The sequence below is a fragment of the Mandrillus leucophaeus genome, unplaced genomic scaffold, assembly GCF_000951045.1.
Source record: "Mandrillus leucophaeus isolate KB7577 unplaced genomic scaffold, Mleu.le_1.0 Scaffold1132, whole genome shotgun sequence".
NCBI classification, from domain to species: Eukaryota; Metazoa; Chordata; class Mammalia; order Primates; family Cercopithecidae; genus Mandrillus; species Mandrillus leucophaeus.
In genome coordinates this window covers 104,469-119,938 of record NW_012099566.1, presented here as the reverse complement: position 1 = coordinate 119,938, position 15,470 = coordinate 104,469, and the positions used below count along the sequence as shown (strand labels likewise).

At 34.3% G+C, this 15,470-nt stretch overlaps 1 protein-coding gene across 1 annotated transcript in view; it reads right to left on the bottom strand.

The window, feature by feature from the left end:
* Nucleotides 1-15,470, bottom strand: part of DENND1B (DENN/MADD domain containing 1B) — a gene marked incomplete at its 5' end in the record, with an annotated part of 173,536 nt that overhangs the window by 67,331 nt on the left and 90,735 nt on the right. Inside the window, one exon of the mRNA XM_011995787.1 lies at nt 6,313-6,414. Coding sequence (XP_011851177.1) covers nt 6,313-6,414 — 102 coding nt within the window. The remainder of the gene's footprint in view (nt 1-6,312; nt 6,415-15,470) is intronic.

The window sequence follows — 15,470 nt, the reverse complement described above, 5'->3', positions numbered from 1 at the left end:
CATGCCAGTATCTTCTAGATTCCATTATTACTCATGTGAAGTAAGCTGTCAATATTGCTCCTTTGAAGGTAATCTTTTTTCTCCTATTTAAATAAAAAAAAATTCCCTTTTTCTTTAATGTTTTATAGCTGAATATACACTGTGTGTGGGTATAGATTCTTTTTTCTTTATATTATATTCTTTCTTCTTCCTTTCTATATAAGAGCCCACAATCTTTTCAGTTTATTCTTTCCTTGCTTTTTATTTTTTTTTCTTGAGGATCAAAATCACAATATTGGTATTTATTTGAAAGACTTTAAAATTTGTTTTAAACAGCTTACAAAGATTAGTGGTTACATTTATAGAACACTTTATGTAACAGTCAATATTTGCCTTTCTTTATGGTTTTATCACATAAATATGTTTACCTAATATATTATTTAGCTTTTCCTGCTTTCGAATATTACATAAAATGTCTCATCACATATCTCTTCAGTAACTTGCTCCTTTCGATTCACTCATTTTCAGTTTGGCTGTAGTTTATTCATTTCCCTGATGTTTAGTGTTCTGTTGTATGAATGTAACAATCTACTGATTTTTAACACTGATGGATATCTAAGATTACATCCAGACTTTGCTTTTATGAGCAATTTTGGTAAATGACTTTTGGTACACATTTCAGAATGCGATTTCTGGGTCATAGGAAATTCATATTCTAAAAATAAAAGGGTAGTACCAAAGTGTTAACTTGTGCAAATTTACACTTCAATAAACAGTTAAATCTTTGTCCCTTGCTCTATGTTCTTGCCCAAATTGGGGACTTTCAGGTTTTTAAAACTTGGCCAGTCTGGTGACCGTCAAGTACTATTTCATTATTTTTTATTTGACGTTCTCTGATTACTAATGAGGCTGAGTATCTTACTGATCATTATTAGTGATGCAAGTTTCTTCATCTGCGTGTGCCTCTTCAAATCTTTTGAACAATTAAATTATATTGGATGATATGTTTTTACTGGCATGTGGTAGTTTGTTTATTATACTGTAGATTCTAAATCCTTGAGCAATTTGTACGTATTGCAAATATACTGTTTTTTTGATGACAAAAAGTTCTGAATTTCAATCAAGTCAAATTTATTCCATCATGTTTTAAGAAACATCTATCTCCAAAGAAATAAAAACGTCAGTTTGGTGTGTTTCTTTCTAAATCTGTATACTTTTTTTTTTTTTTTTGGCTAAACTGTATATGCTAGGAGCCCCAATAAGAATAGCTGACATCATGGCATGTGCCTGTAATCCCAGCTACACAGGAGGCTGAGGCAGGAGAATCGTTTGAACCTGGGAGGCAGAGGTTGCAGTGAGCTGAGATCTCGCCACTGCACTCCAGCCTGGGCAACAGAACGAGACTCCATCTCAAAAAGGAAAAAAAAAATAGTTGGCACCTTTCTCAGAGGGAAATTTTTAGTGTTTGAAAATTAGGTATGATTTTGGAATAAATAAAACGGAACTTTTTGGAATCTGAATTGGAGTCATTTGATTCTTGAACATACGGAATAATTTGCCTGGCTTATACAGTCAATACTGCTTCATTTTAATCCATATATTTAACATGTCTTTTGCTCTTCCTTACTTCTTGTATCTCAGACCATCCAACTTGGATCTTTCATTTGAGAAGATTTTCTCCCTGAGGTACTTCCTTAAAGTACTTCCTTAAGGATTTCTTTTTGCTATTGGTGTATGAGTCAGGGTTCAACTGGAGAAGAAAAAACAGTTGGAAATTCTATATTTATACACATACACATGAGATTTATGAGAAGGAATTGGCTTACATGATTGCAGGGCTGGCTAAGCAAGTCTGAAATTCACAGGACAGGTTGTCAGTAAGGGAAAATCATGGGCAGTCTTGAGCTAAGGGGCAAAGAACCAAGCTGTTATCCACAAGTAGAATTCTCTCTCTGAAGGAAACCTTACTCCTGTTTTGTTGCTGCTGCTGTTGTTTGTTTGTTTGTTTTGACATGGGGTCTCACTCTGTCGCCCAGGCTGGAGTGCAGTGGCAGGCATGCTCACAGCTCACTGCAGCCGCAACCACCTGGGCTCAGGTGATCCACGTTAGCCTCCATAGTAGCTGGGACTATAGGTGTGAACTACCACATCCAGCTAATTTTTGTATTTTTTGTAGAAACAGGGTTTCACCATGCTGCCCAGGCTGGTGAGTCCTCTTTTTAAGGCTTTCCAAGTGATTCAGATAGGTTCACCAATTAGATTATCTAGAATAATCTTCTTTATTTATAGTCAAAGGATTAGGAGTTTTAATTTTATCTTTAAAATCCCTTCATAGTAAAACCTAAATTGCTGTTTGATGGAATAATTGGGGATGGTAGCCTAGCCAAGTGGACACATTAATAAAACCAACACAATGAGAACAAACTCAGTTTTTCTTGGGAAATGTCCTCATGTCACTCATAATTAAAAGGTGTTTTGTTTGGCTCAGAATTCTAGGCATTTTTTCTCAACACATAGAAGATAACATGCCAGTATCTTCTAGATTCCATTGTTGCTGCTGTGAAGTAAGCTGTCAATATGTTGCTCCTTTGAAGGTAATCTTTTTTCTCCTATTTAAAAAAAAAATCCCTTTTCTTTAGTGTTTCATAGCTGAATATACACTGCGTGTGGCCACAGATTCTTCTTTATTTGGTTTGGATGTTAAGACTTCATAAATTTGAAAATTTATGAAGTGTATTTTCACTGGTTCTGGCACTATCCTTTCAACTACTGTCTCTGCTCCATTTTCTGTCTTCACCTATTAGAACTGACTATATGAATTTAAGGACATTCTTAGTCTACCCTCTACATCTATCAACTTCCTATATTTTCTATTTCTCTGTCTTTCCATACCACATTCTGTATAACTTCTTTTCCAAATATATCTTCAGCTTAGCAAACCTCTCTTTACTTATATCTGATCTGCAGTTACACTCATCAATTTATTTAATTTCAATTATTACATGCTTCCCTAACAGAAGTTTATTTGCTACCTTTTTGAAATTGTCCTTGCACTCTTTAAAAAAGTTTTTCTTCTCTGAACATTTTAAAGCTTGTTTCTTCTTTCAACATGTTAAACAGGCTATTTTCATATTCTATTTCTGATAATTCCAATATTTAAAATCTTTGTAAGTCAGTTTCATCTGTTGTTTCTGCTAGCTCTCATTTATAATTTGTTTCCTTGTATTTTTAATAATTTTTCTTTTCTTTTTTTTTTTTTTTTTGAGACAGAGTCTCACTCTGTCGCCCAGGCCGGAGTGCAACAATGCAATCTCAGTCACTGCAAGCTCCACCTCCCGGGTTAATGCCATTCCCCTGCCTCAGCCTCCCAAGTAGCTGGGACTACAGGCACCTGCCACCACGCCCAGCTAATTTTGTTGTTGTTGTTGTTGTGTGTGTGTTTTGTTTTTTTTTTGTTGTTTTTTTTTTTTTAGTAGAGACAGGGTTTCACCGTATTAGCCAGGATGGTCTCGATCTCCTGACCTTAGGATCCACCCATTTCGGCCTCCCAAATGCTGGGATTACAGGCACCTGTTGCTAGGATCTAATAATTTTTCTCCTGTGAGTCACTGCACCCGGCTCTTTTAATAATTTTTAACAGTAAAATATCCTTTTGGACTTTTAGCTGGACGAATTATTTGATGCCTGGCTGAAGGTGATTTCCTGAAGAGGGAATACATGTTTGCCTCTTCCTGAGGTCTGGGGGCACTAACATTTAGAGTCACTTTAAATTTGGTTTGAGTTTTGTCAGCCAAAATCAGAAAATATTAATTCAGGCTGCAAATTCCTGTGCAGGCTGACACGTGGTTACTTCTTAGCAGCACTTTTCCCTTCCCTCTACCCAGCACTAATGCTTTGGATGTATGAGTTTCCTTACAGATACCCAGGAAACTGAGTGAGAAAGGAAGCACCTTTATTTGTAGTTTACTTGTACACTAAGTCTTCTCAGAATTACAGGAATCGGGTCTCCTATTACACTTCTCATTTGTAAAATGAGCACTAGGTTTTGTCTCTTACACTGTCTCAACGTAAGGAGTTCTTTAAATATTACGTTTTAAACTGTAGTATGTAGGTTATATATGGATCCGACCTTGCCATATTATCAGAAATAAAACTTCACTTTAACTCTTTCCTTAAAATTATATGCTGCTCTCCTGGGTCGAAGTCCTCTCAAATTTGAAGCATAAGTTGTGCTAAGAGATAACCAGAATAATTCTAGACCTATAATGGATCACAAAGTCATAGTTATAAATCTTTTATACCTAATAAATATTTTTATATTTTTTCAGCCGTATCAGTAGAATCTTTGAGGATTCATCTGTGTCAGTTTTTTACCAACTGACTCTTCTTTTAGACGTTTGTGAAACTCTGTCAACAAGAATCTTTTTCAATCCTTTCAGGGCTATCTTCATGTATCACTTTTTTAAGAATCATAAATATATCAAGTTCTAGAAGACAGCCAATTTGTGCAAGTAAGACTATTCACATTGTCCATAATAATTAGTTCTTTGGTTGACTATTTTCATATTTTACATTTACCTCCTTGACCAAATTGTATTTTTTAAAAGTCCTACACAGATAGGTATTTTTTAATGTAATTTCTCTAAGAATGAGGTAGACATTAAGATTTGCTGAGCATCAACAAAGCACCATGCACTGTGCTGAGAGTTACATGTGTTAATTCACATAAACCTTATTATAATCCTGTGAGGTAGGTGGTAATATTTCTATTTTAAAGAAAAAGAAACATGTACTAATGTAAAACAGATATTCTGTGATATAGTCAAGACGTAACCCAACTATACATGACTCCTAAAAAGTAAATGCTTCTGTAACTATGCAAAAAAATTACCATTTTGTTAACTTTATTAAGTGGTAAGGATCTAGTTACAGAAGCTCATAATCATAGGGAAGTAAGTTAGATATTCTACCTACCCATTCAATCCCTGACCCCCATATAATCTTCACAACTCAGTTTTGATAATGGAAGACAATGTCTCTTCTTGACAGAGAAAAATACAAAAAGGTACTGATATTGTACTCAACAAGCACGCACTGCATGACTAGCCTGGGACTGTACTGTGCTATACTTCAGCATTTATAAAGCATTATCACTTATCTTCCTTTCAACCCTGGGAAGTAATTCAGTCTATGCTTGGAGACCTCTAGGGACAAAATGTTCCAAAAGCAGCCTACTCTATTTTTTGGAAATTCACAAGACATCTCTGATCATGAAATCCATGCTCCTTAAGTTTGTATATAGGATAACCTTAACCGTTTCCTTAATGTAAAACTTCACTTATTGGAAGACAGGTATCTCCCCCTGCCCCAGAGTATTTTGTAATCTCATAATTTTTAAAAAATTCCTCAGAAGTAGTAGCATTAATTGTTGCCATGTTGATTTCTTTACTGACCTAATTTGAAGGTTATTTTGAGTTATATAGTATCTTCTCTTCTAACAGTTCAAAAAAAATTGTTAAGACTGTCAGCTTCTCAAGGGCATTACTGACTTTTTATTCATTTTTGTATCCTGGCCCTGAGCACAGTTTATGACACACAGTAGGTCTTCATTAAATGCTTAATTCACATAGTAAACTTTACACTTAACATTGTCATGTGAATAAGAAAAACAAGTGTTAAGAACTTAATTGAAAATTTGTATACAGAAACGAAGACAACTCAATTTAAGAGACTTGCTATGATTACACAATGGAATGACAGAATCGGTGCATCCAAAATTTCTGAAATCTGATGTCTAGTTACTGCTTTTTTGAAATAGCAATTATATTTTCTGAACCAAAAATCAGGACAAACAGTATAACCATGAGTCTTATTTTTAATTCTGAATGCATGAGTATTAAAAAGTCTTACAAAGCTTAAACAGTTAAATATTCATTTTATAAACTATTTTATAAACTGTATTACAATGGAATAATCCTATAAAAATACAGTTTGTTTACCATATCAATCCACCATACCAAAATAACTTCTTCTAAGATGCCTTATATAAGTAAAACTAGTCATGTTGCTGCTGCTTCTGTGAATGTATATTCTTTCTCAATGAGACTTTAAGCTCTATCACATTTGATGAGAAATTTTTTAAAAGCAAAGTTATTACATAGTATTTCTAGAGTGCTATGTCATAACTAGTTACAGAGTTATAAAAGACAGAAAACTTTCCTGAAATTCTAGAAAAGATGCTACTCAGGGTTTGAACATAGTTTTAGAGTAATACAAACGTGTAAAACTGACGATGTTCTGTTACAAAAGAAAAATGTGGAGGTCCATTCTTACCTGCTTAAAAAGCTGGAGGTTAACTGCAGTTTCCAGGAACTGTTTCATCACGCTTGAGCGGTGCTTTACAAAACTCTCCTCACAGAAAGTGATGGGCTCACCCTAGATAGAAATAAAGATTTTAAGGGCATCAATAAAAGGTTAGAGAGAACTAGTCTCTTTAAATCGGTATGTGGAGAGTGATAGAGGAAGTGTAAGGTACAGAACCAACAGACCCTTCCTTACACAGAATAGTTAGATTTTAGGGTAGTAGAAACATTCCTCTACTAATAAGCCTGTACTATAGCTTTTTAATCCAGGATCCCATGGACTCTTAAAATTGCTCAATTTTACTTCCTCAAGTAAGAGTAAATCCCCTAAAAATAAAGATTTGACATCATCAGATTGAATTATGAGTATTAAACATAGCACACATACCTGAAAATATCACATAATTTTATTGCATCCTGATTAGAAATAACATCGTTACTATAAAAACTGCTGCATGATTTTTGACATTCGCACTTAGTTGTTATGATCATTAATTTCTTTTTTAATTAATGAAAAGATTTTACAATCCCCTTCTCTTCATGATTGCAAAACAATTCAGACTGGATGCTTTCCAGGATAAGTCCTATTCAGCATCTGCTTTCATTACTCCTTTGCGCTAAGTATTCATATCTTTGCAAGCATCTTGCGGTAGCTCTACCAAGTGCTCCTCCAAACCAGAAAGGACTTAAATCTCAAGTCCTACTGATTCCATTTTTTTTCTACTTATTCCTTTGCATGAATGCAGAAAATCATCACCCACTGGCTAATTCCTACCACTTATTTCCCTCATCAGTCTGAACAGTCCTCTAACCCATTCAACATAAAGTGACTAAACTTTATGACAAAAATGAAAACAGAGATGAATAAAAATGATTCATTCATCATAATGCACATTGTAGCAATATTTATGTCATATGAAAAAGTGTGCCTGCTTACCTTCTAATAGAACTTTGAAAAAATAACAATTATAATTTAATTACCATTATAATTTAATCTTAAGACTCAATATTATTACAGATATCTTTAAGTACAATTCTGAAAATAGGTTCCTGTATAAATAAAATAATGAGAGTAACTATCTATGTAATTCAACTATTACCACTTTCTGATAAAGTTAATACACTATAGAACTGTACTGTCACATTCAGTAGACACTAGTCACATGTAGCTATGTACATGTAAATTTATGAAGATTAATTAAAACTTCAGTTTCTCAGTCATACTAGCTGTATTTGAACTGCTCAATGGTCACATGTGGCTAGTGGCTACTATATTGAACAGTACAGATATAGAACATTTCCTTTAGGATAAAAAGATTTCCTGGATAGCACTGCTATAGGAAAAAGAAAACAAAATTCAAACAAATTATTAAAGAAGATAATGCAATAAACTCTTAAGTGGTGTCACCTACCACCAGCCACCAGCCAATGACTAATGATAAAAATGTCATTATATATTTTTATCCAGATGATTGCTAAGTTTTTTCAGGGGGGAGGGGTTAGGGAGGGGGTCATTCTGCCATGCAGGCAGGATTATAGTGGTTCATTCATAGCTCACTGCAGCCTTGACCTCCTGGGCTCAGGTGATCCTCCCACCTCAGCCCCCCAAGTAGCTGGGACTACAGGCACATGCCACGATGCTCGGATAACATTTTGTATTTTCTGTAGAGAAAGGGTTTCGCTATGTTGCCCAAGTTGGTCTCAAACTCCTAGGCTCAAGTGATCTCCCCACCTCGGCCACTCAAAAAGCTGGGATTCTAGGCACAAGCCACCAACCCAGCCTATTATTGCCAATCGTAAAGAGCTACAGATGATTTTTAAATTATATATTTTTTAAACTGGACTAATTTACATAAATATATTTTGGATGATCATAAATGTACTATATTGTCCACTATCACAGAATTTATAATCTACTGGAGGAAGAAAATCTACAATAGGCAAGCCTGTTAAAGATAAAGGTCTATTGTTTTCTAATCTCTAGTACTAGCATCATCCCTAGTTACACTGGAAGCCTGGTAAATGTTTTACAATTGAGTTGTAAAAATAAAATAAAAATAGCAAATGAGCTAAGCCTTATTCCATGACATATCATCTTTGCAAAAATAAATACAATTTTAAAAATAAATATAAGTAATTGCCTCTAATGGCAGTTCTGGCATCACTGCTATTACAAAGTAATCAGGACTAATAGTAACTTTAGTTTTTATGTGATAGATTTTTCCTTAAACATGTAAAGATGTATTTCAAGACAAGAAGAAATGGATGAGACTAAAGTCTATGCTTTCTTAAAAGTTGGGCATAGTTTAATTATTAGCCTATGTGAATTAAACTGGAAGAATTCTGTCCTCATTAACCTTTGAGTACTTTCAATCTCTCCAGAGAACAAGCAAAGTAAAAGCTCAGATTTGCTGTCCATCCACTTGTGACGACACAAATCATGGAAAAACTTTGAACCAAACCTTCAATTTGATTAACACGGTTTGTTTACCAAGAATCTCTGATAATAACAAAAGACAAAGCACTGACACATTAGAATTTTCTCTCAAGGAAAAAAATAAGTCTTTATTAATAACACTCTAAAGTTGCATATATTAATACACAGGAACCTCAATTACTGCCATCATTGGAGGCCTCAATTATTGTCATCCTTAAGGCATATGCTATGAAACAGATTATATTAATAAATGACTCCACAGCATGAGTTCTTTAAAACCAAAGTTGAATTGAATGACATGAGAAGAATTTTGCCTATGATTTTAACCCAGGTTATGAGTATTTGAAGTTCATGTGGTTAACTACATTATCAAACATTTCATGGCAAAATCAATATGACTAGTTTGTCAACTGATATGCAGTGATGTTTCTCAAAGTGTGATCCAAGGTCAGACTTTTCCACAAGATTTGTAGCATTAAAAGTATTTTCATAATAATGTAAGTCATTATTGGCACTCTTGTGTCTCATTTTCTCCTGAGATCCAACAGTGTTTCCCAAAAGCTACCTGGTTGGCAATATTGCAATAGACTGAATACAGAATCAAATATCAGAATCTAGCTGACTTCTATTAAGGCAGATATTAAAAAGCCCTGAAAAAAATGTAAAACAATGATATTGTTCAGACTAAATTTGTTTAGGAATATAGCAATTTTTCATAAAAATGTTTTATATTCATATTTAATTAGTTTATACTGCTTTTAAAATAAATGTATATTTTTTCAGTTTTAATTTCTAATATGGTAAATATTTATACATATACCTCACATAAATGAAGGCTCTTTGATAATTTTTAAGAGTATAAATACATCCAGAGACCAAAATGTTTGAGAACTACTGATATACAGTAACTAGTAGGGGTCAAAGGTGACTTCCAGATTTCTAGATTAACGGTCATAAAATGACATTATTTATTAGGGACTGAAAATATAGAAAGAAAACCACATTTAAGGAGAAGTTGATAAAATCAATATTGGCGTATGTTTTCGGTAGTATTCCTACTGGAGCCTGAGACAGGGGTTCTTGTACAATTGATTTTCGCAGATCACTCTCAGGAAAAAGGTATTAAGGAAAACAAGACAGGACAGAGGAAAAAGTCAAGCAAGAATATGGTCTCAACTGGAGATGAGCTTCAGCCAAATTCCATGGGAAAGCACCAACTGTACCATAGACTTGATCCCACTTTGAGGCAGAGAGGCCAGCGTCTTACATCCCGTATAAGAAGTGTTCTTTTTCAATGCTGAGAGGTGCAAAGATGAGGGATGAACATAGTTTTCCCGGTGATGCACTTCCATTTAGCTAAGGGCAATTTTTAACAAAACAAATACAACAACAAGTACAGGGGATCTGGGCAGGGTACCAACAATATCTACCACTGATGTTTGAGAAACACGTGAAGGTATGTAGCACAAAGCTAGAAACTCGTGTTAGGAAAATTTGTTATTTAATACATACTTAAGAATTATCTGTACAGACCTGAGTATTAAAGTTGAGTTGATGACTCTACTTACAGAAAACGACTTATGCAATTAAGAAATACCCATCTATAATCTATTTTTTAAATGTTGTATTATTCATTCACAGAAAAGTAAGTAAACATATGATTCTGTAGAGACCCAAAGTAACCAGGTAGAAATATAAAACAACGGAAAAGAAAATCTCTTCATGAGATAATTCTGACATGACAGAAAAACTACTGAATATTTTGCTCCATAAAACAGTGATGACGCAAAAAGAAAGGAATCAAAAGCAGTCATTTTGGTGGAAAGCCCAACAAAGGAACATAAACAGCTATCAGGAAAACATAATCTGCAGTAGAATCAGAATAAAGTTTGTATTACAGAGAAGGGAAACAGATTTTCGTAGGGACTTATTTTCTGCCATACATTCAAGGTTATTTTCATATATCTTATCTGTGAACTCTGGAGGTCTGGGACTAAATTCTTGTTCATCTTTGCATTCGCTATGGCAGTGGTCCCCAAACTTTTTGGCACTAGACAGGGGTTTTGTGGAAGACAATTTTTCCACAGACAGCAGAAGTGGGGAATGGTTGTCGGATGATTCAAGCACATTACATTTATTGTGTACTTTATATTATTACGACATTGTAATACATAATGAAATAATTCTACAAGTCACTACAATGTAGAATCAATCAGTGAGAGCCCTGAGCTTGTTTTCCTACAACTAGATGGTCTTATCTGGGGGTAATGGGAGACAGTGACAGATCATTAGGCATTAGATTCTCATAAGGAGCATGCAACCTAGATCCCTCACATACGCAGTTCATAATAGGGGTTTCGCTCCTATGAGACAGGAGGTGGAGCTCAGGCAGTAATGTGAGCCATAGGGAGTGGCTGTAAATACAGATGAAGCTTCATTCCCTCACCTGCCACTCACCTCCTGCCATCTGGCCTGGTTCCTAATGGGAGTGGGGATCCCTGACCTGCAGCAACCAACCCAGTACTCTGCATTTTGAGTGTTAAATAAATATCTCCTAGTTACTATATGAATTATTTACACAGAATAATTAAGCCACAAGTAAGTTATGGATGAAATAGAGCTGTTTTTCTACCTTAGTATTATGTTCAACTTCAGAGTGATAATCATTACTGACATAATGTTTGTGTTTGTTTGTTTTACAAATGAGTATCTTTCAAGTTCTATATATTGTACCTGGAGTAGAAAACTTTCTAAGAACAAGAAAATACTTAAAACGTAGATTAGATCTTATACTACCATGATGTGTATGACTTAGCAAGAGTTCACTGTGAAAGAAAATTTGGGTATCAGAAAGAATGATAAAGGAAAAAATGTGAAATATAATCCAAAACATCAACATTATACTTATTCGGTTCCTTAATGCACCTGGACTCAATGTAATGTCACCATTACATAAGGAGTATAAACAAACTAAGCAAAAATGTCTGCATATTGATGGCTATTTTAAATTTAAAATCTCTGAAAGACTCTCCTGTCAGATATCTCACGGGAATGTTCAAATATTTGCAGATTCTCACAGGAAATAACAATAAATGATTTTCAGGTTATACAGCATATTCCTTCTACATGTTCCAATGCTATTATTATGTAAGGTACAGCAACTCTACTTTCAGAGTGTATTAACCATGGAAACAGTAATTTTCTTCCATTGTTGGCACTTTAGCTAGAAGTCAATGAAAAAAAAACCTCACAGTCAAACTATAAAGTTTAACCATCAGCGTCAAAATATTTTATTTGTACATATTATTTTGTTACTTTATCCTCAAGTTGCTGGATCTGTCTTGAAAAAAGAAAAACTACAGCTACCTACTAATGTTCTATTTACCTATGAATCAGCAACTTAAGATAGAAAAAGGAACTAATTTTTCTAAATTAGACATTGCTGTTTCTAACTTTTTGTGTGAATTTAAATACTTAGAAAAAATTAATAGATTCTGCATTAACTTTGTGCATACTATTTAAAAATATATTTTTCTTCCCCACAACTTAAGACAATGAGAAAAACATTCTCCATTCTCATAAAACATATCAGTGATATATAAATTGAACACTTCCTACCCAAGTCCCTAGTTCTATCTGTTCCAAAGTACTTGAGGAGAAACTGTATATTATTACTGAAGCAATAAAGCAAAATTCTCTCCCTATTAATTAGAAATGAGCAGAAAGAAAGTGCCATAAAACAACTTTTATCCATTAGAAAGCCAGATGCACACCAACTATTTCTTTGGTGGTAACCATCTCTCAAGTTAACAGGTCTATCTATGCTCAAGCAAGAGTAATGACATGAAAGGATGCGTAAAATGTTTTAGTAACCATAAAACTGTAAGGAGTAGTACTTTTCAACCTGGATTTTTAAAACTCTAACAAGTTGACAATTACAAATTTCTTAAATGGAAATGTTAAGATGAAGATTTAGTGAATGGCCTTTTAAATTATGGATGCCAACCCCATGTTTAAATTGCTTGAGCTTAATCATTAAATACAACAACATTACTTACTGATAATGTTTTAAAGAAAATAATCAAAAAGTGTTTGAAAGATACACTTGTCAAACTGTCACTCCTCCAACTTGTCAAACTGAGGTCCGGATTACTAACCAATCTTTATTTTTAAAGTAACTTATTTTTTATCCATTAGCAAGGTCAAGGCAGCCCAGGAAAGCTTGAGTGATGGAAACAATGACAGCACCTTAAGCATTAAAGCGAATAAACTTGAGTGTTACTTCTGTGCTCTCAGACAGGATAATCAAGTATGTCTTTGAATATACTAAACAATATTTTAACTCAAACAAACATTTCTTCAACATCAGCTATTCAAAAATGTGACTTTTTTATAGCTTGTGACACAAGTGATACACAGAGGTATAACTAAAGACCATTTCTTAGTTATTTAATACAATCATTTTAAAGTATTGTCATGTTTAAGGCAATGTATTCCTTTCTGGAAAGATGCTTTGTTTGTGGTTATGCTAAAGGGATTTTCCTTACTAAGTCTATTGATTCTATATTTTATTTTTAATAATGACAACATAAACAGCATTTACTACATGCCAACCCAAGAAGTATCATCACTTTTTTTTTTTAACAAATGCAAATACCAAAGCACTAATAGGTTAATTTGCCCAAAGTCATATAACTAGTTGGTCACAGAATGAGGATGAATCCAGTCAGTATGGTTACAGAGTCTTGTGCTCTTATCACTTTTCTTTCATTCATTTAGTACGTTAATTTTATCTCACATTTTTCAATTCTTAAAAAGTGGCTAACTTGCTGTTGGCTAAAATCCAAAAAAAAAGAGTAAAACATTCATTACCTTATTTGAATTTCCAGCAACTTTAAGGAGTTTTATATTGTTCTCTGTAATTAAGGGTGGGTACAATTTATTCGCCAATCACGCCAAGGTAACATTTAGAGAGTGTGGACTAGGCACTGTAAGTAACAACAATTTAAGGTTGCCAGCTTAGACATTTTAAGTACTTAATGTATAAAATAAATTACTCTTTAGCAGCATTTAGCATATGTATTTAGCATCTGTATAGGAATATGCAAATCATCCTGGAGGGTATTTTTCTCATAATCCACATCCTCTGGTTCCCCAGTACTCCTGTCTTCCTTCCTAAGGCCTTTGAGATTTGAGCCTTCAGGATATTCACAAAGGTCCTTTCTTCCTCTTCTGCAATAAGACCATGATAGCCACAACTGTCTCGCTGCCCCGGTCTTGCTCAACTTTGATCTAACATGAACAACATCATGAAAGTGGTCTTTCTAATACACAATGCTAAGCACTACATTCCCATGATAAATAATTGTAAACACTGTGCATTAAGATAAAGCTGAAACTCTCCTGACTGAAAGGTCATTTATGACTGGTTCTGCTGCCTCTATGGGAATGAATCCTAACCCTTTTTGGATTTATTCTTTTTTGAGAACATGGTGGAAGACATGAATACTCTCTCCAGAAAAACGCATATATTCAACAGTTATCTCCCAGGTTTCTTGTTTCCCATACATTGAGAAGCATAATGTTCTTTTATCATTTTCGGGTTCATTTTGTTTGCTACTGCTAGAGAAGAAATGACTGCATCACCCTATGTCACTATAAGCTCCTGGTGGGAGCACATGCTTAACATTATTTTTTTGGCCCAGAAGCTTCAGAGAGGGCCTATTATAGCTGTACTCAACATATATCTGATAAACATAAATTATATCTATAATGTATCCTAATAAACAGAATAAGAAGTATATTCTTATACAATGAAACATCTTGCCATTGACTTTTACTTTAGATGATTTTCTACAGAAAGAGAAAAACAGACGAATCAAAACTCCCTTTCAGTACAATATATTCAATCCTGCTATATAGAGTATTAAGACAAAGAAGGGAAGAGAAGAATTAGAAGACTGAAGGGAAGAGGATGAAGCTGTTTGAGTAGTAGTAGTTCCTCCAGGTAAACAAAACCATAAATGGAAATAGCATAAATATCAAATCATTTCTCCAATTTATATACCCACTATGAGATGCCTATGCCACCTGTTTCCATGAAGAAAATTCCTAAGACTTTGTATTGAACTTGGTCTTTCCATTAGTGAATACTGAATGCCTTTAATGTATCTTCGTTTAGAAGTAATGCACGTTCAGGAAACATATCTTTTTTTTTTTTTTTTAGTTAAATTTAATTCTTTTTTTTTCTCTTTTTTTTTTCCTTAAAGTTCTAGGGTACACGTGCACAATGTGCAGGTTTGTTACATATGTATACATGTGCCATGTTGCTGTGCTGCATCCATTAACTTGTCGTTTACATTAGGTATATTTCCTAATGCTATCCCTTCCCATTCACCCCACCCTATGACGGGCCCCAGTGTGTGATGTTCCCCTTCCTGTGTACAAGTGTTCCCATTGTTCAATTCCCACCTATGAGTGAGAACATGCGGTGTTTGGTTTTTTGTCCTTGCCATACATTGCTGGAAATGATGGTTTCCAGCTTCATCCATGTCCCTACAAAGGACATGAACTCATCCTTTTTTGTGGCTGCATAGTATTCCAAGGTGTATATGTGCCACATTTTCTTAATCCAGTCTCTCATTGGTGGACATCTGGGTTGGTTCCAAGTCTTTGCTATTGTGAATAGTGCC